A 24,890-nucleotide genomic window follows, 5' to 3' on the forward strand; every position below is an offset into this window, starting at 1 on the left:
AAGTTGGGATCTCAGGCCGTGCTCAAAAGAAGAGTTGTAAGGTGCGGAAAATTATTAATACTACTCTGTGGAATCCATTTTTAAAGACTTCGGTTTTTTATTTGCTTTTTAAGTAACAAATATAATTGCCTTGTGTTTTCCTTTTCCTTCCAGATTCATTGTAGGTAAAGAAGAAATTCCCACACATTCATTTTCACCAGAAGTAGCATTTTCAAAAATAGACAGAAAAATAAAGCACCGGGAAGAAGTATCGCGGCGAATGAACATAATAGCTCTAACAAAGAAACTTGTGGACAAAGTGTGAGTCCAAAAAAACAAAAAAAACCAAACCCAAACCCTAATTGATTCCTTTTTATTTTACTCACTTTCACACGTGCTCATTCCATTTTATATAACAACAGTGTTTCATGCTATTTTTGATTTGTATTTCTTTTATTGATTAACAACAATAACAAAACGGTGAGCTATTATTAAAAACAAAGTAAAACAAAGATAAACCTATTTATTAGCATTAGCTCATATTACTTAAGATATACAATTCACTAACTAGGTAACAGCCTTCATCTACCCCCCACTTTGGCAGGAAAGTTCTGGGTCAGCTTCTAGTCTGACCTCTCATCTGCAGCAAAAATCATTGGGAGAGCCTTAAACCCCTTGTTTTCTCCCATAGACACAGGTTTTGAAGTGGGACAGCAAGCCTCCATCACCTACCTGTCCCTTCTTCATTTGGTAATACGGTTGACCTTCTGTGTCCCAAATCCAGCATTACTGCAGTATAGGTCTACAGGTGAAGCACTAGCTAAATCTCGATTGTAATACTTCTGGTGATGGTAAATCAAGCATAGCAGAAGCCTCCTTCCTACACAAATAAGAGTAGGGTTGAGCACTCTCAGCTCCTATTTACTTCTATGGGAGAGAAAGGTGTTCAGCCCCCTTTTTAGGACTAGGTCCTTATTACAGTATGTTCCTGACAGTCAGTAACAAAAAAGATGTTCTAAGTATTCCATGTTGTGAAAGGGGTGGTGAAGAGTGCTTATTTCAGAGTGAAAGCCCTTCAAATAGAAAGAAACACTTACCTCCAGCATTGAGCTAAGGGATAGCTAGAAGGCCAATCCCTTTCTTGTTCCTCATACCTATTTTGTTTTAAATACCCTTGACATGAACTAATTGAAAATAGTGAGGCATGATCAGTGCCCCTCTAGCCAAAATGTATTTGTTCAACGTTAGAAGGCTAAACGATTAACAAATGAGGAGTATGCTTCCTTTGGGATTTCCAAACTCCCTCTTCCCCTACATTCAAAAACCATTGCATTTTTAATCCTAATACTTTCTCAAGTTTCTCTTCCATATGTTTCCTTTCAGATATAATTGATTCTAAATGTCTGTAACCTGATCACGTTCTCGTTACAATTTTTGCTACATAAACTAATCTTGTGGATGATTTATGGCCAATATACTTTACAATACATGATTCAAAGCTTCCAGGATATTTGACACAGTATATAAATTATGTGATTTATTTTCTATTAAACCACAAATAATTGACTACAAGAAAATATCATTTTTAGAGCTAGTATGAAATGACTTTCCTCAAATAAATTTGTTAGTCTCTAAGGTGCCACAAGTACTCCTTTTCTTTTTGCGAATACAGACTAACACGGCTGCTACTCTGAAACCTTTAATTCTGTGTCATACAAGTCTAATTACTGTAAAATCCACACATCCCATCCTCCCTAAAATCATCTCCTCTTTATGCTTTGAGCCAAACCCTAATCCCAAGTAAGGGCCACAGAAAATCTATACCACAGTGAAACTGACAGAACTACACTGCACTGGAATGGTCATGGTTGAGAGAGGCCTCTGCAGTTCCCTCCAGTAGGCCCACAAGGTGGTACAGGGAGGGATTGCAGTATAGCCAGTGGATCCCTGGCCAAAACAGCAACATCAGTCTAATATGGGTGGGTGTGGGAAAGAGTGTCAGTGATCATAGGCTGCAGAATGGCCCAGCTACAGCTCTATGGTCTTGGAGGGATGATTCACAATTCCTTCCCATAGGCCACAGTAGGGAATTCATAGGCATAGGCCGTTTACCCAAGCTTAGCATGGAAAAGAGGATTGGGTCAAAATACATGTACATGTACTTCTGAAATACTAATAAAGTACTGTTTTATTTGTACAGTACTTTGATGACTTCATAAAAGTACACAGTGCCTTACAATTGAATCATAGCAATGTAGGGTTGGACAGGACTTCAAGAGGTTATCTAATTCAGCCTCCTGTGCAGAGGCAGGACCAATTATACCTTGACCATCCCTGACAGTGTTGTCCAACCTGTTCTTAACATCCAGTGATGGGGATTCCACAACCTCCCCTGGAATCCTCTTCCAGTGCTTAACTTCCGATATAGTTAGGATATTTTCCCTAATATCTAACCTAAACCTCCCTTGCTACAGATTAAGCCCATTACTTCTTGTGTTGCCTTCAGTGGACGTGAAGAACAATTGATTCCTATTCTCTTTATAACAGCCCTTAACATATGTGAAGACTGTTATCAGGTACCCCCTCCGTTTTCTTTTCTCAAGACTAAAGATACCCAGTTTTTTAATCTTTCCTCATAGGTCAGGTTTTCTAAACCTTTTATCATTTTTGTTGCTCTTCTCTGGACTCTCTCCAATTTGACCACATCATCTTTCCTAAAGTGTGGTGCTCAGAACTGAACACAATACTCCAGCTGAGGCCTTATAAGTGCCGGGAAAAGTGGGACAATTTACCCCCTGTGTCTTAAATACAGTAGTCCTGTTAATACACTCCACATTGATATTAGTCCTTTTTATAACTGCGTCAGATTGTAGATTCATATTCAGTTTGTGATACACTGTAACCCCCAGATCCTTTTCAGCATTACTATTATCTAGTCAGTTATTCACCAATTTTTAGCTGTGTGTTTGATTTTTTCCTTCCTAAGTGTAGTACTTTGTACTTGTCTTGTTTGAATTTCATCTTGTTGATTTCAGACCAATTTTCCAATTTGTCAAGTTATTTTGAATTCCAGTCCTGTCCTCCAAAGTGCTTACAACCTCTTCCAGCTTGGCGTCATCTTCAAATGTATAGCATACTCTTCTCTCCATTATCCAAATCATTAATGAAAATATTAACTAGTACCAGACCCTGACTGAACCCTGTGAGACCCCATTGGATAGGCCCTCCCAGTTTGACAGCAAACTACTGAGTACTCTAGGAGTACAAGGTTTTAACATGTTGTGCACCCCCTGATAGTAATTTCGTCTAGACCGCATTTCCCTAGTTTGCTTACGAGAATGTCATGTAGGACTGTGTCAAAACGTGACATGCAAAATAAATAATGGGGAAATAGCAAGAGACTATTGTATACATTTTTAGCAAGAGAAAGTTTATAAAATCTCCGGTAGATTACAGTAAAACCAACTTCTGGTTAATATGGATTTCATTGTTTCTTTTGCAGATGCAAACATGGTCCAAGACATAGATGCTGTAAACATTATGAAGATAATTGCATCTCATATTGCATTAAAGTAAGTAGGAATCTGACATTTTTTGTAAACACTCACAGAGACTGGTGAAAACGTATAAAGTTTAGTACAGAAAAAGAATATGTAAGTTACAATGGGCAAATGCAGATTCCATATGTCTTAGCCTCTGAAGTCTGTTGTTGGTCATGCTTTTTCATAATAAAAAGAGTCAGTTATAAGTTTGTGAAAATCATCTTCTGCACAAGAATCTTTCTTTCTTTCAACTACACTACTATGGTAGATCAATACAATAATCTGAGAACCTAAAGTGAGTGGAAAAAAATGGATCAGCAAAAAATAAACTTGCTTAATTACATGAGGCTCTTCGTAACTGATCCCACTTGCAGCTACATCCTAAATAAAGCACCTGGAATGTGCTGTGCTGGGCAGACAGATCAGCAGTGGCACACATACAGCTGTGCATGTCTGGCACACTGTTGTTTGATTTTGGACTCGCTAGTCTATTAATTTATTTTAAGGGGTAACGGGAGATTGTCCACAGTTGCTGCAGACAGAGAGAGCTGTCTATGTCCAGTGGCATGAATTAGCCTCCTCCATAATATGGCCATGTTTATGGGCATTTTTTCAGAGGAGTACTGTGTGGAGAAGATTGGCACAGGTGGGACAACCTGCTACATGGTCCTAGTTTTGGGTGAAACTTCAGCAGAACTTGATCTTTTAATAATCTACATTTTTTATTTATGGAGAAGCAAAAATTGATAGCTAGGCAGTTTAGCTTTTACGGATGCTTCTGCTATATTTTATCTTTAAAATGCTTTTTTTCCCCCATTAAAAATAGTGCATTTTTTTAGAATTTATCTCTTTTGGTTTTTTATGGCAAGGCTCGCTACATTAAGATAAAGCTTTAGAGGAGGTATAGTACAATAGTTATTTTCTTATATTTACACAGTTCAGTATCTTGTTCAATATTATTTTGTTACTTCTTCTTTGAACTATGCAATATTTCAGCAAACTTAGTAACAGTGTTAGCCTCTGATTCAACAAAGTATTTAAGTATGTGCTGAAGTTCCATTGAAGTCTGTGGGACGTGAAGTATTTTGCTGAATAGATCTGGGAATGTGTAATAAAATATTTACAAAATATTCAGAATAATTGTAACAATTTTTTTTTTACTAAAGATAAAGTGACTAAACATAAAAACAACACAACTAGAATAACTAACAGAAAATACGTCTCCCCTCCTTGGGATGAGAAAAGAGAGAACCATTCAGCACCTATTTTTTTTATTATTTTCACCAGAATTTTCAAAATTGGGTGCCTAATGTATAGATTCTATAAAATTCCATGTCTTCAGTTGGACTTAACATAGTAGTAACGTTAGCATGTGCATAAGTGTTCGTATGATCAGGGCCTAAGTTAAGACAACATGTGGTTAGCTGTTGCACAGCTTTATAGTTAAATGTAAATGTATACATCTAGGAACAAAGGATGTAGGGCCACACTTACAGGATGTAGGAAGCAATGACTCAGAAAAAGATTTGGGAGTCAGGGTGGATAATCAGCTGAACATGAGCTCCCAGTGTAACACTGTGGCCAAAAGGGCTAATGTGATCTTTGGATGCATAAACAGGGGAATCTTGAGTAGAAGTAGAGAGGTTATTTTACCTCTGTATTTGGCCCTCATGTGACTGCTGCTGGAATACCACGTCCAATTCTGGTGTCAACAATTCAAGAAGGATGTTGATAAATTATAGAGGATTCAGAGAAGACCCATAAGAATGATTAAAGGATTAGATAACCTGCCTTACAGTGATAGACTCAAGGAGCTCAATTTATTTACCTTAACAAACATAAGAATGGCATACTTGGTCAAACCAATGGTCCATTTAGTCCACTGTTCTGCTTCCAACAGTGGCCCATGTCAGATGCTTCAGAGGCAGTGAACAGAACAGGGCAATTTATCAAGAGATCCATCCCTTGTCATCCAGTTCCAGCTTCTAACAGTCAGAGGTTGAGGGATACCCAGAGCATGGGATTGCATCCCTAACCATCTTGGCTATTAGCCAGTGATGGACCTAGTCTCTGTGATTCTTCTTTGAACCCAGTTATACTTTTGGCCTTCACAACATTCCCTGGTAACGATTTCCACAGGTTGACTGTGCGTTGTGTGAAGTACTTCCTTATGTTTGTTTTTAATCTGCTGCCTCTTAATTTCATCAGATGACCTCTGGTTCTTGTGTTATGTGAAGGGGTAAATAACACTTCCCTAGTCACTTTCTCACATAATTCATTATTGTATAGACCTTTATCAGATCCCCCCTTAGTTATCTCTTTTCCAAGATGAACAGTCCCAGTCTTTTCAATCTCTCCTCATGGAAGCTGTTCCATACCTCTAGTCATTTTTGTTGCCCTTCTCTCTACCATTTCCAATTCTGATACATCTTTTTTGAAGTGGTGCAACCAGAACTACACAGAGTATTCAAGATGTGGGTGTACCATGGATTTATACAGTGGCATTATGACATTTTCTGTCTTCTTATCTGTTCCTTTCCTAATGGTTCCTAACATTCTTTTAGTTTGAGCAGATATTTTCTGAGAACTATCCGTGATAATGCCAAGTTTTTCCTCTGTATTATATTTTCCCTTACCATTGCTTGTCTTCCTATTATCATAGTTATGCATACATTTCTATCACATTCTCTTTTCTCTTTCCTTCTCCATATTTAGACACATATTAGCCAGCTAGTATAACCTGCAGTAGCCTATTATCTTTATCTTTGATAGCAGGCTAGTGGATCACCTCATTTTCATAAACTTCACTTAGAATTTGAAATAATCTGGGTGTCTTGGCTGTGTAGAGTTCTGTGAAGGGTTATCTAGTCCAACAAAGGCATTTGAAGAGCCTTCCCTTTCTCCTTTGATCCACTTGATTCCAGCAGCTAATTTAAAAGAAGATATATGTTAGCCAACAGTGCGTACCTAAAATGATGAACTTCAGTTTCTCTGTGCCAGTGTTGATGATAACAGCAGATGAACAATACAGTTTACCTGGTAATTGTGGTGACTAGAAGAAAATTAGGAGAATACTCCAGTAGTTACAATCTGTTTAATTATTTTATTTTATTTTATTTTTATTATTCTTTCAAGAGATGTGGGATACTATACCGAACAGTTAAATTTGTAAATGATTCTACATTTAATTTGAAAGCAAATTTATTAAAAAAATTGATAGATTTAATACTATTTGGAAACATTGCTACAATTTATCTGACTTCTGGTATATTACTGAACTCTGTTTTGAATATATACATTTGGGGAATTGAGTTTTAATACTATCAAGATATTTTTAAAAGAATCTTTTTAAAAAAATTGAATTCCTCAGATGATTTTTGCAGATGTGTAATTTAATTGCACTGCTATTTCTGGCTCTTCGTATCCAAATCATAAAATTTCTGCAACATAGATTGTTCCTAAGGAAAGGTTTAATATAGAGATTTCAGTGTATATTAATTTCCTTCTTTTGTGTATTTTTTATATTTTTCTTTTCCCCCATTCATTTGCCTGTGATCTGATATCTTTCTATGGAGAATAAAAGTGATAACTGATGATCTTATAATTTACAAAACTGAATGTTTTGTGTGACTACAGGTAATGCAAATCAGCTGTAAAGTGCTTGTTATATTGTCTCCTTATTGCTCACTGAACTAATGATAAAGATTCAGTATTTATATGTCTTGCTACTGTTCGCTGCACACGAGAGCTAAGGCCCTAATCCTGCAGACCCACACATTTCAATGGGACTTGTTCATGAGTTACTCATGTGCTAGACAGTTTGCAGATTGGAACAGCATAATACAATGTCGTGTTCTAGTCCATCAGAACTAAAATACCTTTTTCTTTTGGTGGGTGAAAAGTGAGGGCTCTGAGTTTTTTGTTTATAAAAATGTTTTTTGTCCTATGTTTGTGACTATTGTAAAACTTCCCATAATTTTACATAATCTAAATTCATCTTAAATTTGACATTTTAATTACACAAAAGTCAGAAAATTCAGAATTAAGATTCACGGAGTAAATTTAATTCTGCCTTGCTCATAAACTTTGAAATAGAGGTTTTCATTATATGATCACACCTCACTGTGATATAAACTATTTAGAAAATATGAGATAAAAGTTCCCCAGAGGATATCATTTACTTAGCTTTTAAAGCCACATGCGATGGAGACATAGGAGCTATTTCATACATCTGGCTACTGCCTTTTCACTAGCACCATTGTAAAAGACACAATACACTTATTCCGGAATGCACTAATACTGTCCATCCACTTCCAGACATTGTTATTCAACTGTTGTACCCCACTTACTTTGTTTCATAAACAGTTTCATAAGTAAAAAGTTATGGAATATTATTGTTGCAAGAAATGGGTGTTGCTGATGATGTTTAACCAGAATAAAGTTTTGGGACTCTTTATGAGGGATTAAAATGTTCTGTATGATGCACAGATTTTTAATTTCTGAATTGGACAGATTGCTAATTTCAATCCTCTGCCCACTGGTTTTATAAACAAATAACAGAAACCTTGAACATTTGGAACATCCCACTCAGATGCCTGCTTAATTCAGTAAGAATGTACTACCAGTGCTCAGCACACGATGTTCAGATACTTTCAAATGAAATGTTTCCAACCAAGAAAGCATTTTCTGCTATGTGGAGAGAGAGTGATAAATACCTAGATTTATGCTTTAAAACCAACTGTTCTTAAATTATCAAACCGTTAAAAGAAGAAGAAAAAAGAAGCCTCTAAATAATTTTCTTAAAGGCTGAAGCTTTTTTTCCTCACACTTGGATGATTTTTTTTAAATGAGTGGACAGATTTTCTTCAGACTTTTCAGAGATGGTTACCTGTGGGCTAAGAATAAGCATAAGAAACTGTTGAGAAAATTACAAGAAACAGAAAAAGAAAAGAGTTTAGAACGAAAGAACCAACCCAATCTCAGTTATGGCACTTTACAAAACAAACTCTGAGACATATCAGCCTTTCAGAGTGGAGCAGTAGGAAGAATTTCATATGAGCCTGTGTTTGTCTTTTTTAATAGTTCTGCACATGATCTCTTCTGGGTTTGCACTTTCTTCATAGCAGACTTTGCAAAGCCTCCAGGTCGGTTGTTTGTTGAGAGAACATGCCAAGGAGTCACTGTCTAATTCACACATTTTCTGAAAGGACTTTGTTTTGTTATGGGCTTTTCCCCTCCCTCAGCACTTCTTCCAGATGTTTGAGTATGTGGCTTATTTTCTTTACCACATTGTTTGCCTTTCCATACCCAACTGTGGTTGAAGGCGGGGAGAGAATAATTTGGAAATTAAGCCATCAGGACTGTTTCAAGGAACAGAATTTTGGAGTAGAGATAGTGTGTGTCCTTTGAGACCTTTTAAGTATCCATTTAAGTTAAAAGAAAGACAGTCAATCTAGGCGGTCTAGGATTCTATTTCCTTAGTTATTTTGCAGGGAAGTTAGTTCAAAAAGCTAGTTTCAAGTTCCAAGAAGGGAGGGTACATTTCAGATAATGTCAACAAAGTGGGCTTTTAAAATGCTGCATTTCAAAAATAAGCTACGAGTACACTCGTGTAGGTCATGTTTTTTGCCAATTTTTTTTAAAGTTGCTGTTTCTTAACTTTTCCTCCAGGGCTTCATTAGAATGTTTAGTGTTGGTTACCTGATCCAGTGTTGCCTTCGAATCCCATCAGCGTTCAGGCATCTATTTACAAAACCTTCCCGGCTGCTTTCTCTATTCTATAACAAAGAAAACTTCCAGCTTGGAGCCTTTCTGGGATCTTTTGTCAGTATATACAAAGTAAGTGCAAAAACATTGAAAACTTAGTATCATTTATTTATGTTGATTTCGAAAATAACAAAAAGCCCCCCCGTCTTTACTTAAACATTCTGACATTGTACAGACCCTCAGCCCATAACAAAGTCTAGCTGTAATCAAATCATAAATGTCAAGCCAATGCCCAAGCTCAGGATCTGCTCTTCCATTCTCCCCACGAGTGCTCAAAAAAACAGATGAGAGTTGCAGTATGTCCTGAAAGTGAGTGGATTTGAGCAATTTCAGACCTAGAGGGGAGTGAATTCTAAAGTGAAACGGATGGTGTCAGCAGCCCTTTCTGTTATATGGAGGAGACTCTAGCTCAGCCACCTCTATTATCTGCAGGAGAGACAGTATTGCCCATGAAAAGAGGCTCTTTTTCAAGTAGGCATCTCCCAGGCCACTTAGGGTTTTTTAGCTCATAAGCAACATCTTCAGTTCTACCTTAGAATCATAGAAGTGTAGGACTGAAAGGAACCTCAGTAGGTCATCTAGTCCAATCCCCTGCACTCAAAGCAGGACTAAGTAGACCAGTCCTGACAGGTGTTTGGAGGTTTTAAGAACAGGTTAGACAATGATGGAGATTCCACAACCACCCTAGGTAGTTTTTGGAATGTTCACTACGCTGACAGGTTGTTTTTCCTAATGTCTAACCTAAACTGCCCTTGCTGCAATGTAAGCCCATTGCTTCATATCCTATCCTCAGCACTTAAAGTGAACAACTTTTCACCCTCCTCCTTGTACAACCTTGAAGCTACCAGCAAAAAATTGTAGGATAAAGTGTCTTGTGCTACTCCTATGACACTCCACTCACCAGTTGGGAAGCCACCTTCTACTCCAGTTCCAGATTTTAAACTGATGTAGACTGGATTGTCAGCTGATGTAGATTACTGCAGCTCCCTTGAAATCAACTGAATTATATTGATTTACAGCAGCTGAGAATCTGGCCCAACCTATAGCCACACGCAGAGCATGCTGCAATACTCAAATGTTGATGTAACCATAGCAATTTCATATCCTTAACCAAATTAACAATATTTCTATTGCGTATTCAGACATAAATATGTGAGTATTCAAAAGCTAAAAACTACTGTCTTACTTTTGTAATCAACTGTTACAGGCTGCAAAGCAAGAAAACAGAATTTCACTTTTAATTTAAAGTGGCTAGAATTAGACACAAGTAATTGTTAATTACCGGGATTAAAAATTTTGGTAGAACTGCACAAATGAGCTGTTGAGAGTTTACAAAAATGACAGCTACTCAAATCTTTTACTGGAGTTTATAAAGGGTGAAATATTCTGCCTGATGTTTTTAATGTTGAAGGGTGACTGCATGTTGAATGTGTGTTACATTGTTTTTTATTTCTGCTTTGAGATATGTCACAGAGAACCACATCTATACCTCACCTACTAAGCATAGTGTAACGTAAGCAGATCTTGTATAGTACCTTCTAACCACTCACTTATTGCAAGCCAAAAAAATGGAATACAATTTGCAGTGAGGACACATCATGGACCACTTCAAAAATCTTGATATCTTCAGATGCTTTTTAGAAGATATACTTTTGTCAAACACAAGTTATGCTTCAGTCAAAGACAAATTTTGGGGATCAATACAAGGGTAACTAGGTGAAAGTTAAGCATAGACCTGTGCTGTACAGGAGGTAAGGCTAGATTATCTATGCTAATGGTTCCTTCTGGCCTTAATCTCTACAGGTCTATGAATTGCTCATAATAACAACAGGTTACTCGGAATTCCACTAGGACAATGAGATCTGAGGACAAGCTCTGTGTATCTTGAAAGCTTGTCCATTCCACCAACAGAAGTTGGTCCAATCAAAGATTACCTCACCCACCTTGTCTCTTGTGTCATGGAACCAACATGGCAACAACAACACCGCAATTCCATTGGGACTTTTAGCTATTTGCAAAACTTTAAAGTTGCTCTTTAGGTTACTGGGAGCCCTGATTTATCAAAACATCGTGAGCCTGTTGGGTGGACACATGAGGAACTGGGGGGTGTTCTGGCCCTAGTGGAGGTCAACCAAAGTCACCCTCCTCTACCCCTCCCACCCTCTTTGGCTACTCTTGTTCCTCACAGCTGAACAGGGGAGGGGAGAGATTGATCAGCAAATTAAGCTGCTCCAAATATATGGACAGTGATCAGACAGCAGGTGGATTTTCCCCTCTCCCTTCAGAGTAAGTTTAAGGTTAGTTTGATTGATCACACAGTATATGCTCCCGAATGTTGAGAAAATTTAGTTTGCTCCTAATCTAAAATACATAAAGTGCACCCAGGAACCCCAGTGATGGGTGCCTTATAAATGCTTATAGTAGCAGTCGGGACAATTGTTAATGAGGTGATTGTTGATCCTTCATGAATACCTTATATATATGTTTATACATTATTATTGGATTATACTGTAATGTAACCCCAAACTAATAACATTTTAAATAAAACACTAACCAAGGCTATTGTATTTCCCCCACAAATGCAGGGTACTAGTTGCTTCCTGCGCTGGGTACGAAACCTGGATGATGAACTTCATGCTCTTATAGCAGGTAAGTCCATGAGAAGCAGTGGATAGTGCCCAAGTCAGTAATATTGTCATTAGATTTAAAAGGTTGGATTAAATGCATAAATATAAACAAGCTACTGTTGCTTAGCTAGAAGGAATGGCTGAGTCTCTAGCAGCAGCTCTAAAACACCTAGACTTGCTGGAACCACAGGTTCAAATCCTGATGGGTGGGTGGGAGGGTGTGTGTTTGTGAAACAGACTTTCTTCCTTCTAAAGGACATAACCTGAATCCCAATCCTAATGAATGAAGCCTTAAAATCCCAAGGATCTCTGTTCCCTGTGTGGCCATTAAAGATTGCATGACACTTCATAAGAATGGGGGCTTGCCCCCAGTATCTTTAACCAAATTTCCCCCTCCCCTTTGGTTGTACAATGTGCTGGGCATAGATTGTCCACAGGAGTGGCCGTAGGCATTTTGAGAGGTAGACTAGATTTTGGCACACTTCCCCCCCACCCCCCCCACCAAGAGGTTGGAAAAAAACAACAAAAAAAGAGCGGGCAGTCAGTCAGTGGAGTGCAAAAAAAAAGTGGGGGGGGGGGGGGGCTGAGCAGCACGGCATCCCCTGGAAGTTGGCACCCAGGGCAGCAAGCCTGGTTATCTGGATAACTTCTGCCTTCCCCTTCAGGGAGTGTGTAAGTACCACATAGAGTATTTCTACACAGCAAGAAGAGATGTGATTGTAGCATGGATAGGCATACCTAATCTAGCTTTAATGTAGCTAGAACGGGCAACAATGGTAGTTTAGAGAAGGAAGCATGCACTTTAGTGTGGGCGAACAACCCGAGCACGTACCCAAGGTCCCTGCAGGGTTTGTACGGTAGCAGCTAGCCCATGCTGAATCCTGTGCCACCGCGTCAGTACTAATGTTGTTATCCATGCTAGGCAGATTACAGCTAGCATGATATACCTGCCCATGCTACAAGCACATCTTTGCTTGCAGTGTAAACCTACCCATAGAGAGCAAAATCCTGCCGTTACACTTTAGGAGCTGCATTGCAGGAGGAAAAGGAGGTCATCAAGCCATCTTGATAGCATACGTAGGACAGCACATAGCTTGCGTGTAACCGCTTTTATTTGTGCAGTACATTCCATCATCTGTCCAGCAGGCTAACCCTTGGAACCATTGTGTGCTGATGGCCACATTAACCAGTTCCCCAGCGTAGCACTCAAGACCAGTATCCTATCTTACTCCGACACTTCAACTTAGACTTCATGTGCATGCTCTTCTCCCCACAGCGTATGCACACAACAGAGAACACCATTTACCCCATCATTTATAAAGCACCTTAGGATACTTAGGATGAAAAGCACCATATACTGTGAAATATTACTGGAGAGCATTTGGAAGTCTGTCCCAAGTGCTTTGAGAACAGGAAAGTAAATGTGAAGCTTGTGTTGAAATGAAAACCAGCGTTTAGGTGGTTTAATGTAAATGCAATACTTTTGTTCTGAAGTTTCCTTTTATAAATTATACTTGCATTGTTTGTGTTTAGCATCAAGGGCAATAAATTGTACTTGGCACAAGAGTAAGGTTGTCTTTTTTATTTTGATCTTTCCCAATGTCTAATAGAACTTGCTCTGTATACATTAGCATGCTCATTTAAAAAGAGGGACAGAACCTGGCCCTTCCGCTGGAGCCAAAGAACATCCCTGGGCAGTAGAACTGATGCAGTTCCACTGTGCTGTGATGGGGTGGGAAGTGAGTATGAACAAAGTATGCACTGTCTGCGTGGTGCACAGTGCTGCTCCCTGTGGACCCGCTGTGCAGCAGGGATGTGGGTGTGTAGAGTCAGGTCCAGAGCATCCACTGTTGTATGGATCCTCTGGACCAGTTCGGGGGGGGGGGGAGATTTGGGGCCAGGAAGCTGGTTACGAGGCTAAAGATTTGGCTCCCAGTTTCAAAATTACAGGAGTCTGTTCTTTCTAAAAAGCATAAAAGACCCTTTCATATGCACTACAGAAACATCACTGAACATTGGATGTAATAGATGCTAATAGAGAGAGTCACAAGTTTGTGTAATGTCAGAACTGTGTTGAGCGATAGCAAGGAAATAGTTGAGGCTCTTACCAATAATTTTGTTTTCTAACTGTTGCAGGATCCCTGGCAGGAGTTTCTATGATGTTTTACAAAAGCACTACTATCTCCATGTACCTGGCTTCCAAACTAGTGGAGGTAAGTAAGGTACACTGCTAGTTCCAGATTTCAGAGTAACAGCCGTGTTAGTCTGTATTCGCAAAAAGAAAAGGAGTACTTGTGGCACCTTAGAGACTAACCAATTTATTTGAGCATGAGCTTTCGTGAGCTACAGCTCACTTCATCGGATGCATACCGTGGAAACTGCAGCAGACCTGGTATGCATCCGATGAAGTGAGCTAAGTGGTTAGTCTCTAAGGTGCCACAAGTACTCCTTTTCTTTTTGCTAGTTCCAGAGTGTTTCTTCTTAGCTGTTGTAACAGAGCGGAGGAAGAAAACAAATGTTACAAGCGTTGGCCAAAAGTGCAAATGTAATGTGAGATTGTACAACAATGCTCCATTATACCAGACGTGTGCCCAAGTGATGGCTCAGTACTGTGGTCTCATGTCCTTTATATCCCTCCTTTCCAGAACTAAGTCTAATAGTTTATCCATTTATCTGCACATATTTTCCCCCTCATCTCCCCCTAATTTCCTTTTTGTAGCCCCCTGCTGCGTCACCTTTGCAGAATTTCAAATATAAAAGTTCCAAGAATGTGCATTTTGTCAATTTCCACCAAAACCATAAGTCAAAACTAGTCCTTCCCTTCAGATTTATTGCCAAAACCTACAGCTGACTTCCTGCCTCTGTTCTCTGATTTTGGCATTAGTCTGAATTATGAATTACGGTAACTCAATATAGTTTTGGTTTTAGCATGCAGATGAAATTGCTTTCCTGTTTGCTTTAATTGATCAAATTCTAACCTGGAAAGTGACCACCAGTTACATTGCTTTTTTTTTTTTTTTTTTTTTTTGAGGTCTGAAAGTCCATTCTGTTTTCTATGAGCTATTAAAATTATGTTAGTCTGGGAAAAAGTAAAAATGAAGAGTGACTGCCTATGCAAACAACAACTCAGGGATTGTTCATACACCCATATTTACAGTCACAGTTTATGAATATGTGAATTGGGAAAGAAAAGGGGAGATCACTCTTTGGAGTCTTTTTTTAAGTTTCACTGTGATTTTTCTATGAAATCATGAGTTATTCATGGCTCTCCCTCTAGCAGCCGCACTGGGATAAACTGATAGTGTCTGCCCATTATGCCAAGACCCCGAACCATTGCCACTTCCTTCCACTCACCTCCAGGACTCCAATCTGTAATACTGTTAATCCAGCTCCTTTACTAGCTATGGATTTGTTTTAAAGAAAAGAGAGAGAGAAATGTGAAGAATAAGATGAAATGTGAAACAAAGAGAAACATGTAATGTGGTCCTACATGTTCCTTACAATCCAGAGTCAGATTCTGAAGGTGGTTTACGTTATGATATGTCAACACAACTCAGTCCCATAGGGTTATCCCTGTTGTATTAGTTCTACGTATTTCAGGGCTACATTTATAATAAATAAAATGTTATGCTGTATTGCTGATGGTTTTCTCTGGACTTTACTCTGAGACATTGTGGCTGCAATGAAATAACAAAAATACTGCATGGGTTTATTTCAGTTTTTACTTCTTTTACCATATTATACAAGCCAAGGGTAACTGACCAAAGAGGCGTGTGCTGCTTGGAAGGTCAAGCTGTGTTCAAGAAAATAAACTTTAAATGTTTTCTCAAAAAGAAAGTATGTGATTTGGAGTTGTTTAAGGGTAGCAAAATATCCATTGTATTTGACTACTTACCGCTTTGTTCTTTTTAAAAAGAAGCATGTATCACAGAGATTACCTCCTGTACTCTCCAAGATCTACAATGCCCCTTTAAAATAAACAAATCCATGCTGTGCAATGTCATATAGACATTTGGGGTAAATTTTTTAAACGCACCTAGGTGACTTAGGGACCAGAATCCCATTTTCAAAAGTGCCTTAGGCACTCAGGAACCAGAAGACTTATCTACGGGTGGTGTAAGACACACTGCGGGGGGAGGGAGAAGATGAATAAAGTGCACTAATGTGTTGCACACTAATTGCTCCAAATAGACCTTGCAAGTGCACATAAAAGTTCCCTAGTACTCATTAATGTAGTGCTGTTCAATAGGATCCAGGAGCCTCTGCATTCTAGTCTCAGCATTTATACTACTTTCGTTGACTTGGACAAGTCATTTAAGCCATCTGCCACAATAGTCACATTTGTAATGTGGGTTTGAAAGGATCCCCGGAACTGTGGGACTGCTGTGCCCCCATAACTCTCCAGCCTGGGCTGTCTCACACAATGCTGTGTCAGTAACAAGCAGGAAACCCCTCCAGGTGCTGTGATCACTCAGCCATCAGCATGTGGAACCCAGCTAAATTGCATGAATGCTTCCTGAGCCACTCATGAATCATACAGCGAGAGGCACCAGCAAGTCACCCCAGCTCCTACGCTTGCACCCCAGAAATATACCATCTTTCAACGCTCAAGACTCCCTTGGACAGCACAAGCTCATTCATTAGTTTGCCACTTCATCATAGGAAAGTGGACATGCACCAACCTTTGTAAACTGAGCTGAGATTCCCCAAGCACTTCAACCAAGAACACGCTGTTTTAGGTAAAATATAAAACAGATTTATTAACTACAGAAAGGTAGATTAGAAGTCAATGTTGGTTACCTAAGAAATAAGAATAAACTTGCAGTCTAAAATCTACAGACTAAGCAATATTTGAATCAAGCAATCTCTCACCCTAATAGATATTAGGGGCAGCTTACAGTTGTCAATACACAGGCTAGATTCCCTTCCCAGTCTGGGACCAATCTCCCCAGTTCAAAGTCTGTGTCTTCCAGATGATCTTCCAGGTGTTGAGATGGGGGAGGAGAAAGGCCAAGTGATGATGTCACTGTCCCTCTTTTATACTTTTTTCCAGGTACTAGAAAGATCCTTGCTGTGATGTGGGGTCAGGCAGTCCTAATTGCGTATGTGCTCTCTCTGAGGAGTCTCTGGAAGAGTGGATTCTTCTTGATGGGCCATCAGTCCCTGTCTGGGCAGTGATAGTTGCTCCTTTGTAGCTACTGAAATGCTAGCTGGGTACTCCCCACTTCATGACATATTTCAGTAACGCGCACACAGCAATTCTTTATAACTTCACATACAATAACAGAATATACACCTCAACAGGATATTAACATTCAGCAGATCAAGACTTTTTAAATGATACCTCACAAGGCATACTTTGTACAAAACATCTCATAATCATATCAGAGTAGTGAATATGGGGGTTCCGGGGTGCTGCTTTGAGGTACAGAGTGTAACAGTGGTGTTTCTTGACTTTCCTCATAGAGGTATGTGACGACTAGTTAATGTTCAAATAGCTCTGAAGATGGAAAAAGCTATGTTAATGGTACGCTTCTAACGATCAATGCACTGACAAACTGCGCATCTATTTACATCATCATTAGTTCCCAACCGTGGTTTGTTTGCAACCTCCTTTGGAGTGATTGGTGGATGGGCATTCCCATCCCTCATACCAACCCCTGGTACAAAGAGATCACTGTCCCCATACTTCTCTCTACATGCTCTTTATAGTGTCTGCTTTTATTCTTGTTGTCTTTATTCTTTCTTCCTGCTCATCAAGATTTTTATTTTCTCTCTTTTAAAGCTTTCTAGTTTAATTTTAATTTTATTTTGCTCTCTTTTTCCTTGTTTTGTGGCTCTCCCATTACAGTCCCCCATTCTCTGGAAGGCTACATGCTGCTTGTTGCATGGTGCAGGGGAATCGGTATTTGCTGGTGGTTCCATTGGGTACAAGTGAACTGCATGCCAAAGGAACAGGGGAGTTGTTCCCATTGCTAGCTGCATCAGAAATCACTGCATCAGAAATCACTTAAGCAGGGAGAGAAAATGGACTGCTTTCCCCAGAGCTGTAAAGGGTGGGCTGGATCTGAGTTCATAGAGCTTTCCTTACCTCCACTGCTTCTCTTTTCTGCCCTCCTCCTGCAGCTAGTCTGCAGCCAATAATGTTGGAAAACCCTTTAGTAAGTCTTGCCATGCATTGAATGTATACGTCACTCCAGTGTGAAAAATCCATAAATAAATTACAGAACACCGATGAGCTTGCAGGTCATGGCTCTTGCATAAGAAAATGTCACATGAATTTCAGTAGCTGTCACAACTTTGGCAGGGGACTTCAGGAATGGGACCATAACTAACGACAAAGTACATACCATTTGCCTTTGGTATGATTTACTCAACATGTGTTTTGTTTGTTTTTATAGACCATGTACTTCAAAGGCATTGAAGCAGGAAAGGTTCCCTATTTTCCTCATGCAGACAGCATCATCTATGCCATTTCCACAGCAATCTGCTTTCAGGCGGTACGTATTTTGCCTTCAAATAAAAGACAAAATTCCTTCAACTTATTTCAAATTTTGATTAAAACAATGGGTTGAAATGGAGATTCCATGATAAAGCAGGAGTTAGTGCAATGTAGCTCCTATTTCTGTATCTGCCACACTGATTTTGTACTGTTACGGTGGGAAGATAATTTAGTCTTTCCATGACTGTTTATCCATTTGTAATGTAATGTGGATATCATAAGCAGGTTTTGACTTCTATGGAAAAAAAAAATCTCAAGATGTATTAACCAAAGACAATTAAAAATGGACTGAATGGCAGAGACTTCACCTCACTTAGTATTTTGCTCCAGGAGACAGACAATAAGTCTTAATATTCAACCATAGAGTACTGCTGAATTGGAAAACTTCACACTCAATCCACTTTAACTGCAACTGTAGATTTGAAAAATCAGGCGAAACTAACAAGGAAATCTCCAGTTTTGTAACTTGAAACAAGCTGCAGTCATCTCCTCTCTCTTCCCTCCTGAATCACCTACTCCTTCACCACCTTTCTTTAGTGCGTCAAAACCACCTCTTCATCCATGGTTTACTCCTCTTCTTGCCTTCCCCAGTCCAGCCCTGGCTGTGCTGGTTGAATCTACCTCCCACGGCTGCTGCAAAGGCCCTGGCCTTGTTGACCTACTCGCCTGCAACTTTCTGCTACTCCATCCTGCCATCTGCATGCTGCTGTCAGAATCTGCCAACCCTACTTTTGTTGTTCAGGCTGAATGCATTTCTGGAGCTTTTTATTCTCCGGGAGTGAGAATCTGTTTTCTGTACCATTCCTTTAGAATAAATCAAGTTACTTACTTTCAATTCTTATTCACTGGTGCTTAACCAAAACAACTCTAGTCACCCACAAAGCATCCCCATAAAATGGTATATTTTCTATCTTTACGTCTAAGGTAACTGATGGATTGAGGCATCTCAGGTGACCAGGGTTTCATGTAGGGGAACAGACATGCTATCCTGCTATGATCTGATGTTCAGAGACTTTAGCTATGGTTCTCTCACTAGTCATTTGCAGTTAGCACATACCCAAGAGTATGGCTCTCTTGTGCCTACATATCATTAGAGAGTAAGAATTGCAGGTAGCTCACTTTCATTTTCTTAGTATCTATGGCTGACCATGTTTTAATTATTTACTGGGAGAAATTATGATCAATATTCTGATTGTAGGCTGTGATGGAAGTTCAGACCCTGAGACCTTCTTATTGGAAATTCCTTTTACGATTGACAAAAGGCAGGTAAGTAACTGAGGTGGTTGGAAATGCTTAGTAGCAAATTTCATTTTAGCTAGACAGGTATTGTCTTTAATTCACTTGCTGTCAAAGACTACTTTGAGAAGTCTGTGTTATATGAGGTATTAGATAAAATTGGTAGTGAATATATGTCAAAATTATATGAATGTGACTGTCACTTATTAAGCACTTCAAAAACTTTTGGATTCAAAGTTTGTGAGAAAACCTAGTTTCATATTCTACAGAAATGTTAAAATGTTAGTCTAAAGTGAGAGGTTTCAGAGTAACAGCCATGTTAGTCTGTATTCGCAAAAAGAAAAGGAGTACTTGTGGCACCTTAGAGACTAACCAATTTATTTGAGCATGAGCTTTCGTGAGCTACAGCTCACTTCATCTAGTTAAACATGAGGCAGTTTAACTGGGACCTTTGGAGAGCATCTTGGTCAAAAAATAGTTTTGCAGTTTCAGAATTTAAGACCTGATTATGTTTTGCAGGGTTTGAAATTGATCCATCATCTGTTTTCAGGAAATTATCCCTGTAATTTTATCTTTTTAAAATCAAAATCATTCTCAAAGTTGTCAAACATTGTCATTTACCAAAAGTGCAGATTTCCAAAAATCACGTTTAAAATCATTACCAAACATTTTCACGCAATAAAAATGTTTTACAGTGATTTCAAACACAATTTTGGTAAACATGTCAATACAAAAGTTGACAGACATATTAAAAATTCTCACAAAAACTTGAAAACTTTGAAGATTTTGACAATTTTTCATGAAAAGCTCCTTTTCTGAAAAAAGACCATATTTTTTGTTGGAAGGTATGTTTCTTTTAAAATTTCTGACCAGTTATAATCATAAACTTTTTTAGATTCTGTGTCCAGCTGAATCCTGTTTTATTCTGTATTTGCACTGGAAATCTAAAATATTCTTTTGACAATGCAGCAGAACGCAGCACCCAATAGAAGATGAATCACTTGACAAGCAATCTAAAAGCAGACTGACCAAAATGGGAAGAATTATGGAAGCTCATAATTCCCCAAACAGAACCAAACTGAATGGGGATAACTTGATAATGTGCAAAATTGCACAAAAGACCAATATGTCAATTTGAAAATCACACTTCTTCCTGAATTATTTTGCCCTAAGCTTACTGTAATTGAAAGAGGTTACAGGGAGAAAGCTGCATGTTTTTCACTTTGTTTTGTGTTTTGATACCACTTTCATAGAATCATAGAATATCAGAGTTGGAAGGTACCTCAGGAGGTCATCTAGTCCAACCTCCTGCTTTGTGTATAATCAGTTTGACTCTTTTGCTGAGTAGGCAGTCATTTTCTCCTATTGCTTGTGTGAGTCTTTCACAGTAACAGGGGAGGGAAAACATCTTAAAAAATAAGAAAATGTTGTTGTGAAACCACTAAGGGGAACTCAGGAGACATGTAGACAGAACTGTGCTTTTGCTCATCCTGGGGACAAGAAAAGGGCATTTTTTTTTTTTCTGGTAGAAGTAGTCAAATGTATTAAATAAAATACAAATCACATGCGAAGTGATTCACTTCATAAGCATTTGTATTGTTCAAACATAAAAAGGCACCCGTGGTGTCCAAAATGAAAAACTTGCAATTCTCTAAGAACATAAGACGATAACTGAGTCCCCATTTTACGTACTAGTCAGGATTACCTCTCTCGTGTGTCCGCCCTTAGCATCCAGTACAGTTTTTAAAACCTACTTGCTGTTTGTAAAAGCTTTTAGCACCCTGCTTGTTGAAACATTGAATCAAATGCAGTTAAGGTTTTTTAAAGATCTGATTGCAAACTTAAGATCATATCCTACAATTCTTCTTCTGCTTGACTAAACTCTTATTGACTTTAACAGGTATTTTACCTGCATAAGAAGTGCAGGTTTAAAGATATGGGCAATATTTCATCATTACAATGTAGAATAACTTTAAAGTAATTTTATTTATTATTAAATGGAAAAAGTGTTCATTTTGTCATGAGTCTTTTCTATTTCAGGTTTGCTGTCATGAATAGACAAGTATTAGATGTATTTGGTACTGAAGCATCTAAGAACTTCAAGAATTTCATACCTAAGCTTGACCCAAGATATACTTCTGTATCACCGGAGCTACCAATTGAGCTGTCTTGAAAAACGATACTTTATCTTGTGATTAAATATGATCACCATTTTGTCCTGAAGAGTTAATTAACTTAACAGTCAAATTGATGGAAGAGGACTTGTGTTCCACTTCAGTATTATTTCAATGAGAAATGCTTTTTACCAATCAGAAATACTGAAGCTTTGTAGGAAGATGTGGCTTAATAATTAAGCCCTTTCCATAGCCAGAAACTGTTTCTGGATCATTGTAGTTGATTGACAATATGGTAGATTCTTGACTGAATTAAATCAATGAGTAATATATCTATAGAAAAGAGAATTAAAATACACCTATGACATAAATATACTTTAAAATAACATTTTCAAAATTTCTGTAGCTCATTCCAGTAGAAAATTTCTTTGTAAAACTAATATTTCCAAAATGAGAAAGGAGGGTTTCAATCCAAAGTTTTACCTTATCTTAAAACTGTTACAGTCTGGTGAGAAATGTCCCCTGAATTCCAAATATGTGTTTTTAAAAATCCACCAGTCTGTCACTGAAAATTTTAAAAATAACCAATAGCCACTTTTAATTCAAGACTAGGCTATTTCTACCCAGCTATGGCTACAAAAACAGCAACCCCTCCACCAAAAGAGTGCTGGTTAGCCCATAAACCATACTCCAGAGCTGTCATTCCATTGATGTAGACCATGAACAAAGGAAATGTAAAAAAAAACAGGTGTCAGTGACTTGTGCTTCTTAAGAAACAGCAGTGTGTGGAAGTTAATATTTGCCACATGGAAAATGACAAGACAATGAGAGGGAGGAATGCAATGGCTGAGCTTTCGAGAGGGTAGTCCAAACAGTAGATTGCTTAAAATACAAACACACACACTAAAATTAAATGAGTTTTACAAAAAAGACTTGACGAGTATCAATTTAGATTAAATCTACTTGATTTAAGCATCAATACTAAATTGCATTCCAATGGTCTTCAAAAGGGAACAAACTCCTAAAGTTCAACCATCATAGCAAAACAGTTTTATCTGACACATTCATTCGTGTTTCTTCATATTCAGTTGTTCTGTTAATCGATGAAGAATGCTTTCCCCTTGATATAGCAGACAGTCGTGACCATAGACAATTCCATGAAGTTTAATACGGTACTTAATATAAATAAATATCTGCTCAAAATCCACTTCTTTCTTTCTCTGCATATTTTTACAGATGACACTTCACCTTTGTGTTCTAAAGTGAAATCTTGACATGCTAATTTCTTTCCTACTTCTGTTGTTTATAGGCTGTTCAGGGCAGCCATGGCTGAATTATGATCAGAGTCTCCTAGCTTTTCAGGGAAAATATGAGCTTTACTTGCATTCGACTAAAAAGATCAGACAATGGAAATGCAACAAATGCCTGTGAATGGGAAGTAAGGATGTATGCATTTATTTTTTTTTATTTTTTTTAATCTGGTTTATTTGCTGGAAGCTTTTGCCACACATAGTAAAATAATTACTTAATAGAACCTATGTCATAACAGTAATTCTGTCCCAATCTTAACACATTTCAGCTCCCATTTGTTTAATTTCACAATGCCATGTATGTTAACATTTACATCAGACTTAACAAAATTGTCATGAAAATGTACCAGCCTATGCAGAAAACCTACCTGTTCATCCTTTACCATAATAATGATGATCATCAGCTACTTATAATTCCTTGTGAAAACAACATACATGGCCCAAGTTGAGTGGGTTTTGCAAGCTAGGTTTGTGTGCAATATCTTATTTGCTTGTAATGGTAAACTAACATTGCTCAAAAATAAAAAAAAATCAGCTGGGCTCTGGCAGGATTGTAGGAGGAATGTTGGAAGGACTGTTTTTCCATTAGCATTTCTGAAACACATGACCTTCTGAAGTCTGAATGCTGTATGTTTTGGGTAACATTTTAGAACTGATGTACTAGACTATCAGGACTTAGTAGAGTGATTGTGCCAGTCTCAGATTTTTCAAAATCTTTTACAGATAGCTTAGCTTTTCTTTTCTTTGTTGGAATGAAAATGGTGATAGGTCTCTATATTTGAGTTAAAACAGCCGAGGACTGTGTCTCAATATCTAGATACCAGTTTGGTCCATGTCTTCTTGTTTCCTACATTCATAATCCTTGTTTTAATGGCTGTCATGTAATGTAAAAATAAAACATTCTAAACCTTAAATTATTATTTTTATTGGAGTCAAATACTTGTGGGATGGGTGGAGGGGGAAAGCACTCTTAGTCCTAATGTTTTCCTCCCTGACAGTAATATATTTGCTTCTTTACAAAATTGTAATTTTCTGTTCACTTTTCTTAGTAAAACCACTGAAGTAAATCCAGTGGTAGTGAATGAATTCTTCATGTGACTAAGCGTTGTAGATTTAACCTGCATAACTTTGCAATATAAACCAAAACACAGGACTTTAATATTTTTTATTTACAAATATTTTGTATAAAAGTGGCATATGAATATACTCAGTGATGCTCCATATACTAAATGCAAAAAAAGCTGTTAATGTAATGTTAAAGCTGAACAGTTAAGTGCTCAAGTCAGGCAGTGCAAAAGACAAGATTGAAAACACAATGTTAATTCAGCACATATACATTTCAATATCTAAGGCAATATGACCTTGACTTTAAAGAATGTATCATAATACATGCAAAGTGGCAGAGTTAAGGTTGCAGCCATTCATTACCTTTGTATTTCCTAATTTTTGCTTGCTTAACTGTACAACATTGCATTGCAAAGATTTCACAGAATCCCACTTGTTTCAGGGCAGGCTGAGGATCAGGGTGAGTGATGGTCAGTACTTGGATCCAGAGGAGAGAGGAATCCTATGATGACAGTTACATTGCCACTGCAGAGGAAAACAAGGGTAGAACTGACACAGCTTTGTTAGTTACATGTATTGTAGGAATTTTGTAGGTAGGGAGTAAGCCTGCCACCTATCTACCCATGGCAGCATGGCACAGGTGAGTCTTATGGAGAGATTTGGAGGAGGATAGGGCAGGGGCTGTTTGAATTTTATCAGGGAGCCTTTCCCATTCATAAGGGGCAGCATGGCAGAAAGCACAGACTGTT

At 38.2% G+C, this 24,890-nt stretch overlaps 1 protein-coding gene across 4 annotated transcripts in view; it reads left to right on the plus strand.

Annotated features, from left to right (window-relative positions):
- The window catches only part of TMEM135 (transmembrane protein 135), a 385,640-nt gene extending 361,650 nt beyond the window's left edge, over positions 1–23,990 (plus strand). For all 4 annotated transcript variants that reach the window (XM_077808028.1, XM_077808027.1, XM_077808029.1 and 1 more), the window contains 8 exons: positions 154–300; positions 3,482–3,551; positions 9,192–9,359; positions 11,873–11,936; positions 14,051–14,127; positions 18,316–18,414; positions 19,615–19,682; positions 21,693–23,990. In XM_077808028.1, the coding sequence (XP_077664154.1) occupies positions 154–300; positions 3,482–3,551; positions 9,192–9,359; positions 11,873–11,936; positions 14,051–14,127; positions 18,316–18,414; positions 19,615–19,682; positions 21,693–21,825 (826 nt within the window). In that variant the 3' untranslated portion in view covers positions 21,826–23,990. The remainder of the gene's footprint in view (positions 1–153; positions 301–3,481; positions 3,552–9,191; positions 9,360–11,872; positions 11,937–14,050; positions 14,128–18,315; positions 18,415–19,614; positions 19,683–21,692) is intronic.
- Positions 23,991–24,890: the final 900 nt, after the last annotated feature.

Source organism: Eretmochelys imbricata, chromosome 1, assembly GCF_965152235.1.
Source record: "Eretmochelys imbricata isolate rEreImb1 chromosome 1, rEreImb1.hap1, whole genome shotgun sequence".
Taxonomy (NCBI): domain Eukaryota; kingdom Metazoa; phylum Chordata; order Testudines; family Cheloniidae; genus Eretmochelys; species Eretmochelys imbricata.